Source organism: Condylostylus longicornis, unplaced genomic scaffold, assembly GCF_029603195.1.
Source record: "Condylostylus longicornis isolate FDR11 unplaced genomic scaffold, ASM2960319v2 ptg000013l, whole genome shotgun sequence".
Classification (NCBI taxonomy): domain Eukaryota; kingdom Metazoa; phylum Arthropoda; class Insecta; order Diptera; family Dolichopodidae; genus Condylostylus; species Condylostylus longicornis.
The window spans coordinates 4,540,392-4,555,417 of NW_026577982.1; the positions used below are offsets into that span (position 1 = coordinate 4,540,392).

The window sequence follows — 15,026 nt, forward strand, 5'->3', positions numbered from 1 at the left end:
CAATTACAGTAAAGACTAAATCTGTGACTATTCACACGTATGCACCGTTAAATTTCGTTTCGTTTCTATTTTAATATTATATAAGTTTAATAATAAACTACTAAGTATATATTATTATTTTTAATAAAATAAAAAAAAATTAAATAATATAATAATAAAAACTTATAAAATTAAATAATTTAAAAAAATTATTTTTATTTTATAGATATCGCAGGAAAAACAAAAATAAAAAATAAAAAAAAAAAGATTTTATTAAGTTGCATAAAAACTTAAGAGATTTTTATTGCGAACAAAATGAGTACAAAGAAATTTAATATTGTAGTTCTTGAAAAAGGCGATCATATTAACACGATTACTATAAACAAATTAGAAAATCCAATTTTAGTAAAAAAAGAAAATAAAAATTTTAGATCAAATATTGCTGTCAAACGTGCGAACAGGCTACAAAATTATAAAATAAGAGCATTCATGTTAGCAATAATAATTTTAGTCAATTGTATTAATTTAATGGATGCAAATCCAGTTCCAGTTATGAGAAAATCATGCGGTCGTAATTTATCACAAAGAATTTATACAATTTGTTTAAGTTATGGCGGTATTTGCAGTTTTCCAACACGCGTCATTACCAGAAGTAAGTACATACATATGCATATATTAAAATAAATATTTGTAATTTAAAATTAGATTGTTAATATAAAATATAATATTTTTTTTTAATATTAGATTGATACATAAAGTAAATAGGTTGACCATTTTAATTAGAATTTCGCTAAGAGTCTGGCAGTTTTGCTATTTTTTTTGTATTTCGGGAAACATGTACGAATATTCAGGGAATTACATCAATATATTTTACATGTGTGCTAAAAACTGCTTTATTAAATTTATTTCACGTGAAAAAAAAACGAAAATTAAACGAAATCTCTCTAAAATTGAATAATTCTTCAATAGCTTCCATAAATTTTATTTTCATTATAATGAATTGCTATTTACAAGAGATATTAAAAAATTCTAAAATTTAAGATCAAATCTAAATAATTAAGGTCTTACAAAAATTAAGGTAATTTTGTATTCAACGGTAGTTCTGTAAAGTTAGCAGATGTTAGGTTTATATTTTGTTAAATTCCCTATTGTATTAAATATTTTTTCTTAAATATTTGAAGAAAATTTAAATGTTGTTCACAGCTATGAATTTGCATACGTGCTGGAACCTATTATGTTTTCAGTACTGTGTTATGATTAAAATGATCAGCCTACATACATATTTATATTTATTAACATTTTAAAAATAAATAATTTAATTTAAAATAATGTATAAAAATATTTTATTTAACACCTCAGATCATCCTAATCATCGAGCTAAGAGAAGAGTTGTAGATGAATGTTGCCGAAAAGCATGTCATGATGATTTTATTCAAATATATTGCTGTGATGCCAAACAATACCGTGTGATTGTTGATTATTAAATTAAATTAAAAATATAATTTTTAATTTTATAAAATATTTAGAAATTTAATGAAAATTCATCAGCTATATACATCAATTAGTTTTAAGTACTGCACATAAAAAGTTTTAATTTTAAATTTAATTCTAAAATTTTAAAAAATAAGTTATGAATATTTTTAATATTTTTACTTTTTCTTATAATAATATAAATATGTGATAATCTTATATATCTTTTTTTTAAAATGTGTGATAAGAATTTCTTGTATTTTAATTCTATTTGTAGCAATATAAAGTACATCGGTATTATAAACTGAATAAATGTATTTTTTTATTAAAATATTATTAAGTATGGCAGAAAATGTATGTGGAATAAAATAAATATTAAAATAAGCTGTTAATTGATATACATTATTCATACTTTTTCATAATCATACTATATTTTATTTCAGGAAATTTCCGAGAGGGTTGGAAATACAGTGGACTATTAATTTGTCCGTAATATTCCAGAAAAATTTTCGTGAGGGTAAAAAAAATCTGAACTAAACCATCAATGAACTTTCATATCTGTTATGCTATGCACATACTCTTTGCTGGATTAAATTCGTCACCTGAAATTTACAAAATTAATTAATTTAAGTAATAAACAGTTGTATTGAAATAACAATAATTTATCGACGTTATTCAGAAATCAATTTCTCTTTCTCCTTTCTTGCTTTTTCTTTCTTTTAAGGTTAAATTTCTAATTCTGATATTCAAGACATCAAAATGTCTTGCACTTTCTTTTTAGAAAGCTTTATGATTTAAATTAAATTAAAAATTTTGTTTGCATTCTAATTCTATAAAATTTTTATCATCAATTACTAAAAAAATTTTGAACTCTATTCATAAAAAGTTCAAGGCTCTAAATCGGTCTTATAAAAATAACAAAATTGATATTAGTGATATCAAATAACAGAAACCTGATAAAAAAATTAAAATGAAAACAAATTAAAATATTAATAGAATAAAAGTTAACTGACCTGTCTTGGTTTACCTTGCAATAAAGCTCAAAAATTCTTTAGTACAATGATATTCTTAAAATATATCTAAAGATCATATTAAATTAGTGATAAAAAGAAAAAGGTTAAACGCCACGAGGTCATTGATATAAAGCACAAATGATAAAGGCGAAATTTAATAATTTTTCATTGTGATCCAATTTTTAAATTTCACCAATATATTTAAAGAATATATGTAATTAAGTTTATAGCTTTTATTTTATAAAAATGCAGCCAATTGAAAAGGATATTTCTCTGATTGCTTTCAAAAAGTTTATATAAATATGTGCGAACATAAAGAAACTCAATTCACAATCAAAACAACAATAAGTTTTAATAATAAGCAATCAATTATAATATTATAATATATATTTTAAAGTTTTATTTAAATTAATATAACAGTCTCTAAAGATAGCATTCGTATTGTTATGTAATATTTTTAGTTTATTTTTATAGCAATTTAATTTGGATGAGATTGTTGGTAATCCATAAGTTTTTTAATATATATGTGATGATTACTTAAAGCAGCTAATAATCCTTTATCATTTACAGCACTATTTTTATCAGAATAATCGAGTTCTTCGTTATATAATGTAGTCATTTTACCACCTAAAGCATTTAAAATAGCATTTCCAGCACATATATCCCACTTTTTAATTCGTGTTGAATGTAGATATGCAGTAGCATTATTAAATATTACTTGAAGAACTTTATAACCAGCACCAGCTGCAACTAAAATTTTTGAGTTCTCTCCAAATACATTATGTGACAGATCTTGTACATCACCTGGATGTGATCTCGATACAGTAACAATTGGATTATCAATAAAGCTATCGCCCTAGAAGAAATTAAATAGATATACTTTGAATTAATGTAATTACATTCATTAAATTAACTTTAAGAAAAATGGTTTTAAATCACATATTTTTTTTTGAATATGGACCAGGTTCTAATGTGTGTTTTTTGAATACAAAATTCAACAATTGCGGCAAGAGTTTGGGAAGTTCGCAATTGTTATCAAATAAATTGTTTTTGAAGAAATCAAAATAGAATTAAATATTAGCATTTTTTTTACTATTGTCATTTTAACAGAATCCACGTAGACATCAAAATATTGTAAATATTGTACTCAAGCGAGAAATTTGGTGGTATAAATCTAATTACAATTGAACAAATAACTAATTCCATAACATACCTTCTTTATACCTTCAATATCATCTGATACTGCTTTGTTTACCCACGCCCACGTTGTTTTACCACTAAATGGACTATGTATAACACCAATTGTAGGGACACCTTTCACAGCGACACAAACCATCGTAGTAACATATTCATACAGCTTTTCTATATTAAAAATTTCAACATAAAAATTTTTATTTTGGAATATTTAAATTCACATTGCAATATCTAAATTCACCTGTATATTCTTGTGTGGCATCTAATGGATCGATCCATACTGTCACATCTTTTGTATAAACTATTTCATCCGGTACTAAAGCATTGGGTGATAAAACGGATAAATCAACATCAAAATTTGCCACATCATCACCACAATCCGTTTGACCATGATCTTCTTCAGATATTATTTCAATATTTGAAAATAATCTTACAAGGCCATTTTTCATTACGCAATGAGATCTAGCGTCAGCATCAGTGACAGGATCATCAGCACCTTCTTGTGTCAAACCTTTACTTTTTTGGTTTAAATTACGGCTTTCTGCAACTGCCAAAACTTCATATCCACCACGTTGTGCAGCACTAATAGATCCCATTAATAATTTTTTCAAATTAACCACATTAGGAGATCTTAAAGCTCCCGCATAAGACTCATTTGATTCGTTTGATGGCAAACATAGATAAATTAAAGTGATAACAATTAGTGTTAACAAAAGAATCCCGGCTCGGTTAATTCTAATTCCATTATGAAATAACATTTTTAAAATAATATTAAATGGTCCAGCAATTTTCATACAATAAAACTTTACTAAATTTACTTAAAACGATTAATCTTGACGTTTTAACTTGTAAGCGCCGAACTTTGTATTTAAACTTCTTTGAACTTTAGAATTATTATTATTTCTTAACACACAGGTATTTAACACATCTCATTTTTGTACTTAAATGTAAGCTGGTCTTCGCAAAAAAATAAAAAAAATATGATGACGATATCAAGAATAAGATATGTAAACAAAACAGCAGGTAAATAAAAACTTGAAAATTTTGGCATTTATTTGTTGACATTCGTTTTTTTTTAATTCGTATTAGAACATTTTTCTCTTATGTAATAGATTTTTGTTTTCCAGATATTCATCTGATAACGAACTAGTACCGTAATTAGAAAGTATTATTAAATTGAAATTAAACTAGAATTAGGCTATTGGAAATTTTTATGAGGATATAAATTTTGTAAACAATTTAGAAAACTATAAAGAATAACCTTTGATTTTATTTACATTAGGATTCCCTTCTCTACTAGAGAAGATAGGTAGAGAGAGAATGCAACTACAGTTTAAGGTTGCTAAATAAACATATAAGCATATTACCATTCGACTGAATGAAAAATATTTTTGCAAATTTTAGAAATTTAATATATTGCACTTTATAAGATATTTTAGCTATACATATTTACACATGAAGAAAACTAAAGTTAAAAATTTATCAAAAACTCATAAAAAATAAACTGAAAATTATTCTTGTGGCAGAACCTTGTATGGGTTTAAAATATTTTTTGGATCTAACATTGTTTTTATATTCCTCATTAAGTTGATTGCTTCATCACTTTTAGAAAACGGTAAATATTTTGTTTTCAAAAATCCTATTCCATGCTCAGCACTTACACTTCCTTTTAGTTTTGAAGTATACTCAAATACAAAAGGTTCAATTTTTCTATAAATATCTTGTGAAAATCCTTTGCATGCAACATTTAAATGAAGATTAGAGTCCCCTATATGACCGTATCCACATACATCAACATCAAAGTTTTTCATTCTTTCTCTCATAACCAACACAATTTTGTAAAAATCCCTTAATGGCAAAGATATGTCATATTTAAAACAATATCCATCCTCAATCAAAGATACGGGAACCAATTCTCTAATTTTCCAAATTTCAGATATTTTTCCTGGTTCTCCAGTAAATGTTCCATCTAAAATCTCACCATTTTCCATACCATTATTTAAAAATATATTGAATTTCTCTTCATCGTGTTTATTGTTACTACCTGAAGTTTCAATTAGCATATAAAATGGATATCCTGATATTGGAGGATTTAAATTAAATGTTTCAACACTTCTTTTAAAAGATATTTCATCTATTAATTCACATGCTGATAATATTTCTCCTAAATATTTTTTTGCCTTCACAAAAGTTTTTAAAACAGCTTCAAAAGATGGTAAAGCTATAAAGGCAACATTTATTGAACTAGATATTGCTGGACATAATACGGCTACTTTTGTGATAATTCCTAATGTTCCTTCGCACCCAATAAATAAATGTTTTAAATGATAACCGGTATTATCTTTTTTAAAGTTTGACATTAGATCCAAAATATTTCCACTAGCCAAAACGGTCTCGATTCCTAAAATAGATCCATGAAGGCTTCCATAACGTATGACACGTAAACCACCAGCGTTAGTTGAAGCATTTCCACCAATTTGGCAAGTAGATTTGGCACCCAAGTCTAGTGGAAAGCGAAGTCCGTGATTTTTAGCTTCATTCTCTAAATTTTCTAAAATACAACCTGAACCACATGTAATTATACCAGTAATTTCATCAACACTATAAATTTCATTCAGTCTTTGCAATGATATTATAATTTCATCAAAAACTGGAACTGAACCCCCAACCAATCCCGTATTTCCTCCTTGTGGGCAAACCGCTAAATTTCGCGAATAACAATATTTTAATATTTGCGATATTTCAATTTCATTTTTAGGTTTTAATAACAGTTGACTGTTCCCCCGACAACTTCTTAAAAAATCAATGTTGTTGCCTTCAATATCATCTGAATTCGTAACAACATAAGACTTTCCTATTTGATTTTCGAAAAAGCTGATATCTTTATCATTAATCACAGAATAATTATTTCTCTTGATTTTGTATCGATCTTTGGTCAGTTCAACAGCGTTGTGGTTTCCTTTGTAATTTCTTTTTACTAATTTGGCACTAGATAAAATTAGTGAATATTTAACACGAATGCTGGAAAACATATTTTGATATTTTCTAATTTTATCTCATAATAATAAATTAATCCAATTGAAGTAAAATGACCTTGAATGCTTTGTTATTGTTTTATTATTTATTATCAAAATTCAAAAGTAAAATTTCGTAAACAAAAGTAATGTCAAAAATTTTCGCCGAATTTGGTACGGTTTTTTTTTGTTGGTAGCAATGATTAATATGTGGACGACGATTGTTACTCCTGTGGTTGACATATGTACGTTTTATTCGCAACAAAGATCTGATGCAAATACTAGAATACCGTATAAATAAAATCGACGTTTTAAGAAAATCCTTGCAGTAAATATGATTTAACTATATTAAAAGAAAAAAGTAATTAGCTCGTCTTGAAATCGAAATCGAGTTTTAATACAAATTTTGAATTTGCCTTTCATTAAACCATCAGTGAAATGAAAAAAACATCTTAAGTCTTAATCTTGACTTTTCAACTTAAGAGGTTTTGTTTCGAGAGCACAGAAATAATTTTTATTTGTTTCGCGCAATTGTTTACAAAAAAAAATAAAAAATGTTAGTCTAGAAATCTGAATTTATTTTTGTTATTAATTTTCATGTTTTTGTGCTTTTAAATTGCATTTTTATAAATAATAAAAATAATAAATGAAAAATTACTCAATATTTCTTAAATTGAATTAATTGAGAATGGAAGACTCCGATTATTTTTTAGCATTGAAATTGCAAGAAGAATATGACAAAGAACTAAATGTAAGTACATACTTAATGTAGTACATATTCCATTTTTTTTAAATATTCAAAATTCAAGAATATTCAACCAACTGAAATAGAATCTGATAAGGATCCTCCTTTTAAAATAAGCTCTAAAAAGCAAGCACCAAAACGTAAAATATCTGAAGAATTTGATCTAAATAGTACACAAAACTTAGTCCATCCGGAATGGGAAACATTAGATCCAACACCAGATATTCATGCAATGTTCTTAACGTTTGATAACAAATTCTTTCAAGGGAGATTAAAATGTGTTACTTTAGAATGGAGCAAAAAGATGTATTCGTGTGCTGGAATTTGTTACTCAAGGCGTAATTCTATGGGAATGGCCATAACAATTAGATTAAGTGAACCTCTTTTAAAACTTAGACCGAGAAAAAATTTAATTGAAACATTATTAGTGAGTTTAAAATATTTGATTTCCATTTTATTATTAATTTAACTACATTTTTGCCAGCATGAAATGATACACGCTTATTGTTTTGTTCTTGGAATACGGGAAGGTAATGGAGGACATGGTCCCAACTTTAAAAAAATTATGTATGGAATCAATAAAGTGGCTGGAACTAATATTACAGTAAATTAATTATTGAATAACAAAGTTTTTTCCTTTTCTTAGTTTTCATAAATTTAAGGTATATCATACATTTCATGATGAAGTTGATTTATATAAAGTACACTGGTGGCGATGTAATGGAATATGCCAACATCGGAAACCTTTTTTTGGATATGTGAAACGTAGTAGCAATCGGGCTCCCGGTCCTAATGATTTTTGGTGGAAAGCTCATATGGAATCATGTGGTGGTGGTTTTTTAAAAATTAAGGGTCCCGACCCAGTGAAAAGAAATAAAAAGTTTAAAGATGAAGTAAAAGGAAAAGATATCAGAAATTATTTTGGGAATGTAAATTCTTCTACAAATTTATCGAATGGTTTTAAGACTACGTTTAAAGGTATGTCTTTTTTTTAAATCAAGAAATAATATTCACTGCTGTTGTATTCTTTTAATTTTAGGGCCTGTAAAAGCGAATGGTGGTGGAACCCTTCTTATAAATCCAAGAACAAAAACTTTTACTTCAACTAAAAATATTGAAGATAAAAACAGTAATTCTTCTAAAGTAACCGGAGGTAGCTTAAAGAATGTTATCGGGTTAAAAGATCTTAGTAAGTTGCAGAAATATATATTTAATTTTACATTTTTATAACTATAAATATTTTAAAGGTGACGAGCCCTCTAAAGTTGTAAAAAAGAAATCAACCCCTAGTAATCAGTTTGCTGGTACTAGCCAAGGATATTGTTTAAATAGTTCATCAATTTCAAAAGAACCAAATAAAATCCCAAGTGATTTTGTCGATCGTGATAAAATTCGTCAAATTTGGTCACAAAAATTTTCTTCGCCAATGGAAAAGGAAATGACTAAGCCATGTGAAAAAAAAGAAATTGAATCAAATAGTGAACCAGTTACGGAAATACCTATCGAAGAAAGACGTTCATCTGCAGAATGGGAAGTCTTAAGTGATGATATATTAATCAGAAGTATAAAACCAGAAATAATTAGTCTAAGTGATGATGAAGAAAACGAAGTTGATGAAATTCATGAATCAGAAAGGCGTATACCCGCTTCGGAGTCGAAAACTGTCCTTACCCAAGAACAACGGCAAATTCAAATTAAAAAAGAAATTTTGGATAATTCAGATTTATCGGATGATGATATTGAATTAATAGACGACGATTATGATGATTCACTAACAAACGTAGTTGATTTAACAGATACCTCCTTAATTGATGATTTCTTTGGAGATGATGTTCTCTTAAAAGACTTTAAAATAGAAAACTCACTAGTTCCATGTGGATCACGGTAAGTTCTTAGCTTTTAGAAGTATTTTAAGAAATTAAAAAACCCATAACATAATATTTATCTACATATCTTTTTTACATAGCTCTTTGCCAGACCCCAACAAAGATATTGTCACTTGTCCTATATGTCAAAGTAAGATAACAAGAGAACATTTTGAGAATCATTTGGATGGTTGTATAGGAATTAGTATTAAAATAGAACCAAAATCTTATGGTGGTAGAGTAGTTCCTGGATCTCGAATAATTCACCCATCGGTAAAGAAAAAAGAAAAGGTTACCGCTACACAAGAAGAAATTTTACGCAAAGCGGGTTACTCCGAGCAAGAAATTAGCAACATTAAAATAACACACATTGATACAAGTATATCCGACGATCCAGATTCCTATGATGAAAATTTGACAGAAGGCCAACGACGGCGAAAGGGATTGACCACATCAACACATCAATGTCCAGTTTGTGGCAACGAAGTCGATGTCAATAAAATAGATAATCACCTAAAACGTTGCGGTCAGGATTTGTCACCTAGTGCAGTTATACAAATTTCTCCCACAAAGAAAAGAAATTCAATTCCAAAAACAAGCGAAGGGAATTTGTTTCAAATTTGTCCTGTTTGTAACAAGAAAGTAAGAGCGCATACTATGAATGAGCATTTAGACTTATGTCTTGCCGATTCTTTTGATGATTGATTTTGTTTGAAAAATTCGTATAAATTACATAAAAATTTCATTTTTGATTTTTATTTACATACATACTTGTTTTGTTTTTTATTTGTGTACCTCAAGTATATTACAAATTAACTTTAGAAATATATTACAAGTTTAATCAAATAGTTCACATAAGCTTTCCTAAATATTGAGTTTTTCCACTTTCCAGTTGGGGCCACTGTACAACAAACATATCTACAATGTGTAGTAATATTTTGCCAGTTAATGAAATAGTGTTAACGCGACAATAACTTTCTAAAAATACAATTTTGCAAGATTTTGGAATTATGTGCATTTTTCGAAATAAAAATGCTACAAGACAGATAGGAACACAAGTCCCAGGACCATTACATAAAACTAAATCAGGCTGTATTTTATAAATTAACGGAAATGCTGATAAAATTGCTAATAGTGTGCTAAACACTGATGAAAAATAATTTTGCTTAACTTCTCTACTTCGATGTATCTCGTACAACTCAAAAGATTTGTCAGATAATGCTTCTTCTATATTTTTTATTTTATTTTTGCTAGTTTTATCAGTATTTGCAACGACGTAAACTCTTGGAGTGTACTTTGTTTTGTCCAAATTTTTTACTATTTCAACCATTTCTGCAGTATGTCCACCAGAACCAAGAACAATTAAAGTTCTTGCAGGTTTATTTCTCATTTTTTAATTTCACTGTAGTAAAACTTTGAAATAATAATGTAGAAATATTAACAGCAACAAATTAACACAATTTATAATAGGAAATTTAATGTTTACCTTTTCTGTTTTGATTTTTGAAATGTACTAAGTATGTCAAACCCGTGAATTGCTGTCAATAAGTTTTGACGTTACTTTCATATCGAATTTTAAATCTTACATTATTTAAAATTGTTATTACAATCCACCTAGTGAGATTTTCGCCTACCTACATAGTTAAGTATTTTAAATGCTTTGTTCTTTAAACAAAGCATTTTGAAGTAAAAACTACAAAACAATTTCCATCTGTTCTGTAGTTGTGTGAAAATTTCGTTATTTATTTCTAAAGGAAATAAAAAAGTAAACAAATACAATTTGTTATTATTTCTCTGTATTTCGGTACATACAGTTAAAAAGTTTATGAGTACTTTATAAAGTCCTTAATTTATTTCTTTATTCTAATAAAAAAAAATAAATTAATTTCTGCTTTTTACATTTTGCTGTAAATTTAGAAAAAAAATTATTTCTTATTGAAGTTAAGTAGAAAATAGAAGCAGATGCGAATTACAATTGGATGCGAATGAAGCGAAAATATCGCCGCGGTAAAGTATCCTAAATGTCGTCTTACCGCCGGCGTGTTTTTTGAAACTATCTGCTTTCTTGGAATTGTAACATTATATGCAAAATATTGAAAATTTATTTTACTGTTCTGTTGTTGTTTAGTGCTTTGGCTCTATATAATTGCTACATTTACTGCAAAAATTTAGTAAATAATCAAAATAATGCATTATTATAAACTTGTTACAAATTTTATAAAAATAAATCTACTACAAAATGTCAAAAAAATAAGTGAGTACTAGATTATTTCAAATTCTTCATAAACAGCTGATTTTTTGAAAACGTCAAACAAAGAAAATATACACAAATTTTTCAGTTTTGCCAGCTCAATACGAAATTAATGTGAAAAATTTTAATATTATACTAATTTAATAATTATTTTTTTTAAATTCAGTAAATTCAATTATATTTTTAATGTATGTCAGATTATTTGTTACTTTTATACTTGAAATTTCAAATTTTATGAAAATTATTGAAATAATTTGAAAAATTCCTTAGCAGTTTATTAGAATGTAAAAAAAGAGTGTTAACTCAAAAATAAAAAAAAAGAACGAAAAAAAGAACGAAAACAAAAATGTCGTGGTTAAATAATAGTTTTAATACATTAAAAGGTCAGCTAACAAATTTAGCACAAGAAGTTCTTCATGAAGTTCAAGTTTCTAGTGATTTGGAAAATGAAGCACAACAAGTACACCAGCAGCAGCAACAGCAACAACAAAATTTTTTGGAAGAATCAGCTATCGATAGTGCAACCCAATTAGAATTAATTGAAGAATCACAAAGAAAAATAGATGAATTAAATAATTTATGTGGAAGTAAGGATAACGAGGTAAGTAAATAATTTTCTTTAATTTAAAGAATTTAATTTACTATGAGATAATTATTTTTTTTTTAGAATCTTTTTTTCTTTTTATTGATTCTTCTATCGTGTCTATATGCATATTTATATATATATCTACTTGTATATATGTATATATAGGTAGTCAATAAAATTTATACTTGTATAACTTTACGAGGAATCCATTATTGTCTACCTATAGATAGATATTTACTTACTATGTTGTATACTTTTCTATAAATTGTGATGAATTTATTTCACTATCCTTATAGATATACATATATAAAGTGTTTTTTTGTTACATTATATTGATTTATCAAAAAAAAAAAGTTTTGCAAGCAACTAATTCTATTAAAAGTTATTTGGACAGCACCAAGATATTTTTCCAATTTTAATTGAGAAATTATAATTTTATAATGTTGAAATAGGGATAATTAGAGAGCTCTAGGTAGGTAAACCGTTATTCAAATAATTTTTGCATTTATTCAAGTGTTTGAAAATCGAATCCTTTAATTAATCCTTTAATTATTGAAGTTAAATTTATACTAGGATGGTAAATACAATATAGTATAGGTGTACCTACACACAATAAATTTATCTTATGGTTTAAGAATAAAATGTTAACTAAAAAATTTTTACAATGTAAAAATTTTATGTTTTAATTTTAGTAATTGTAAAAGACGATTGAATTTCTCTTGTATATCTATAAAATAATCTATAAAATAATTATTATAGTTTTAAAATTTTAAAGTTTTAAGCTTTAAGTATACTTAATTTGTATTAAATTACTATCAATAAATTTAAATTAACATTGACCTATTTTATTTTTTAGGTATACTTGCCTACCTACCTGTGTAGGTACCTATCTATCTAATATGTTTACATGTTATAATCCTAGTTTTAGAGGATTTAAATATAATGTACTTATTAATGAAAAAAATAACAAATATCAATCAAATCGCTTTGCTTTAAACATAATGAAATACGCCAATATTTTGAAACAGATGAAATATTATGTTGGTTTTTGATAGTCTTAAAATTCATGACAACACTTTAATAGTTTTGATAGGATTTGAAAATCTTAAAAGATTCTCAAAAATTTTAGAATTTTCTAGTTATAGTATTTAAATAGGTAATAAGTACCTATCAATTTATTGGTACATTATTTATTTACTGCAAAAATTTTTAAGAAAAATTGAATTTGCTATAAGAAATAAAATAAAATATTAGACACTTGACGAGCAATTATTCAAAGTAATTTTAACTAAGTGATGAATTAAATTGTATATTCAAATATTTAATGTATTATATATACATATGTACAATGTAAATAGGTAGGGTAGGTAGGTATTTGTATATTTTATAAACATGCGCTTTTTCATCTTACATTTAGCTTAAACTTTAGAGTGCAAAATTGTTTTTTAATTTTTTTTTACGTTTCGGTTTACTCAACTTCTTTCTTCAAAATAAGACAAAGCAAAGATGTATTAATCTTATTTGTTTTGCCTGCATTTCTATTATTTTAATATTTATTATTAAAAAACTTATATCTCCTTCATATTATTTAAATTGAAAATTTAACCTAAACTTTATAAAATCAGATAAAAGCTAATTGTACGGTTCCCTCTTTAAAAAATCAAAACAATGAATGAACTTGTTTCGTGGGAATTCAATAATTGTTTTGAAATTTTATAAGAAATTCGAAATATTAGTCTTAATTATTTTTTAAACAAAAATTTCTTACTATAAATTGTATATTTATACTTATTTACTGTGATAGAAATGAATTGTCATCGTTGTTATTATGTGCTTATACGATAAAAGATGATGTCACGTGAAGTCATAAAAAATAAATAAGTAAATTTAATAGGTATATAAGTAATTATTATTTAAAACTAGGTACCCAGGTACCTATACTCGCTCATTCAAATAAAATATTCATTATTTCAAATTATTTTACAAATATTACTTGATTTTATTACTATAAAAGATATATGTATTTAATAATAGTTTTTTCGAATGAATTCTAGTATAAAATGTAAAATGTTTTTCTATTTCTATAATAGCCCATATCCATTAATAATTTCGTATTTCATATTTGTGTGAAATATAAATTGAAATATTTATTTCTTTTCTGTTTTTTTTTTTTGTTATCGGAATTCATTTACAGATAGCATTGCTTCGTAAACAAGTTAGTGATTTACAAAGCCGTTCATCATCGAAAACGGTAAGTAAATCTTACAAAAAATTGTTTTATTTTCATATTAGAATTTTCAACAAAATAGTAGTAGATGAATTAAAGTTTTGGAAACTCGTAGTAATTATTAATAATTAATGAAATTCAAAATTTATTATTGTTTTTCTTGTTTTAATTTATTTCATCATTTTTCTGTTTTGTTATTACATTATTTTTTAATGATTTTCTTGCGTTTAACATTCGTAGTTAATAAAGTTGTTTATCAAGTTTTGAATTTGTGTGATGAAATTTTTTAAATTTTAAGGCCTTTTCATTAACGCGTAAATTGCGATATATTTGTATTCATAAAGAAATGCTGCTAACCTAATTTGTTAATAAATATGCCTAATTTTTCGTAATATAGCAAGATTATACGCCTAGCTGACGTTTTTAAACGGTGGATGACCCCTGACAATTTAAAAATTTAAGTCTAGCATTAAGTACATTAAAAAAAATATTTAGAGAAAATACTAAAATATAAACATAAATAAAATGGATATTATGCAAAACAATTGATAAATTAAAGTGAATTTATTCTTTTATACAAGCTTTTGGATTTAAATTTTGTTGTTTTTCTTATTAATTAAAATTTTCAAAAATTGCTTTGCCATTTGTTTAAGAATACTTTTTATGGGGCGTTTTAACAGAT

At 25.9% G+C, this 15,026-nt stretch overlaps 6 protein-coding genes across 9 annotated transcripts in view; 3 read left to right on the forward strand and 3 right to left on the reverse strand.

Moving 5' to 3' along the window:
• Positions 1–229: 229 nt before the first annotated feature.
• LOC129605609 (insulin-like growth factor I-A) lies at positions 230–1,551 on the forward strand. The gene is made up of 2 exons (XM_055515469.1): positions 230–631; positions 1,339–1,551. Exons 1-2 carry the CDS (start codon positions 295–297, stop codon positions 1,461–1,463), a joined length of 462 nt encoding a protein of 153 aa, XP_055371444.1. The 5' UTR covers positions 230–294; the 3' UTR covers positions 1,464–1,551.
• Positions 1,552–2,844: 1,293 nt separating this feature from the next.
• Positions 2,845–4,862, reverse strand: LOC129605266 (putative inositol monophosphatase 3). The gene is made up of 3 exons (XM_055514909.1): positions 3,898–4,862; positions 3,676–3,824; positions 2,845–3,318 (listed from the first exon to the last, which is right to left on the reverse strand). Exons 1-3 carry the CDS (start codon positions 4,448–4,450, stop codon positions 2,941–2,943), a joined length of 1,080 nt encoding a protein of 359 aa, XP_055370884.1. The 5' UTR covers positions 4,451–4,862; the 3' UTR covers positions 2,845–2,940.
• Positions 4,863–5,055: 193 nt separating this feature from the next.
• On the reverse strand, positions 5,056–6,762 carry LOC129605265 (D-2-hydroxyglutarate dehydrogenase, mitochondrial). Its single transcript, XM_055514908.1, has one exon. The coding sequence runs from the start codon at positions 6,686–6,688 to the stop codon at positions 5,168–5,170; it is 1,521 nt and encodes a 506-aa protein (XP_055370883.1). The 5' UTR covers positions 6,689–6,762; the 3' UTR covers positions 5,056–5,167.
• A 220-nt stretch (positions 6,763–6,982) lies between these two features.
• LOC129605303 (DNA-dependent metalloprotease SPRTN) lies at positions 6,983–10,127 on the forward strand. Of its 2 annotated transcripts, none has more exons than XM_055514977.1 (7): positions 6,983–7,421; positions 7,480–7,842; positions 7,900–8,019; positions 8,078–8,393; positions 8,455–8,604; positions 8,663–9,299; positions 9,382–10,127. In XM_055514977.1, the coding sequence occupies exons 1-7, from the start codon at positions 7,359–7,361 to the stop codon at positions 9,983–9,985; spliced, it is 2,253 nt and encodes a 750-aa protein (XP_055370952.1). In that variant the 5' UTR covers positions 6,983–7,358; the 3' UTR covers positions 9,986–10,127. The 2 variants fall into 2 exon arrangements, with proteins under 2 accessions (XP_055370952.1, XP_055370953.1); XM_055514978.1 differs by having other exon boundaries at positions 6,984–7,421; positions 7,533–7,842.
• On the reverse strand, positions 10,033–10,858 carry LOC129605305 (UDP-N-acetylglucosamine transferase subunit ALG14 homolog). Its single transcript, XM_055514979.1, has one exon. It carries the CDS (start codon positions 10,668–10,670, stop codon positions 10,131–10,133), a length of 540 nt encoding a protein of 179 aa, XP_055370954.1. The 5' UTR covers positions 10,671–10,858; the 3' UTR covers positions 10,033–10,130.
• Positions 10,859–11,631: 773 nt separating this feature from the next.
• The window catches only part of LOC129605280 (thyroid receptor-interacting protein 11), a 64,884-nt gene continuing 61,489 nt past the window's right edge, over positions 11,632–15,026 (forward strand). For 2 of the 3 annotated variants that reach the window (XM_055514934.1, XM_055514936.1), the window contains exons 1-2: positions 11,632–12,132; positions 14,312–14,368. In XM_055514934.1, the coding sequence (XP_055370909.1) occupies positions 11,878–12,132; positions 14,312–14,368 (312 nt within the window). In that variant the 5' untranslated portion in view covers positions 11,632–11,877. The remainder of the gene's footprint in view (positions 12,133–14,311; positions 14,369–15,026) is intronic. The other variant, XM_055514935.1, reaches the window with a different exon arrangement.

Excerpts from the sequence above, each read along its gene's own strand:
- LOC129605303 (XM_055514977.1), top strand. The coding sequence starts at position 7,359 with ATGGAAGACTCCGATTATTTTTTAGCATTGAAATTGCAAGAAGAATAT. Across the intron at positions 7,422-7,479 it reads AATATGACAAAGAACTAAAT|AATATTCAACCAACTGAAAT; the intron begins GTAAGTACATAC and ends TCAAAATTCAAG. Across the intron at positions 9,300-9,381 it reads CTAGTTCCATGTGGATCACG|CTCTTTGCCAGACCCCAACA; the intron begins GTAAGTTCTTAG and ends TTTTTTACATAG.
- LOC129605609 (XM_055515469.1), top strand. The coding sequence starts at position 295 with ATGAGTACAAAGAAATTTAATATTGTAGTTCTTGAAAAAGGCGATCAT. Across the intron at positions 632-1,338 it reads AACACGCGTCATTACCAGAA|ATCATCCTAATCATCGAGCT; the intron begins GTAAGTACATAC and ends TTAACACCTCAG.
- LOC129605305 (XM_055514979.1), bottom strand. The coding sequence starts at position 10,670 with ATGAGAAATAAACCTGCAAGAACTTTAATTGTTCTTGGTTCTGGTGGA.
- LOC129605266 (XM_055514909.1), bottom strand. The coding sequence starts at position 4,450 with ATGAAAATTGCTGGACCATTTAATATTATTTTAAAAATGTTATTTCAT. Across the intron at positions 3,825-3,897 it reads TGCCACACAAGAATATACAG|AAAAGCTGTATGAATATGTT; the intron begins GTGAATTTAGAT and ends TTTTTAATATAG. Across the intron at positions 3,319-3,675 it reads ATATTGAAGGTATAAAGAAG|GGCGATAGCTTTATTGATAA; the intron begins GTATGTTATGGA and ends AATTTCTTCTAG.
- LOC129605265 (XM_055514908.1), bottom strand. The coding sequence starts at position 6,688 with ATGTTTTCCAGCATTCGTGTTAAATATTCACTAATTTTATCTAGTGCC.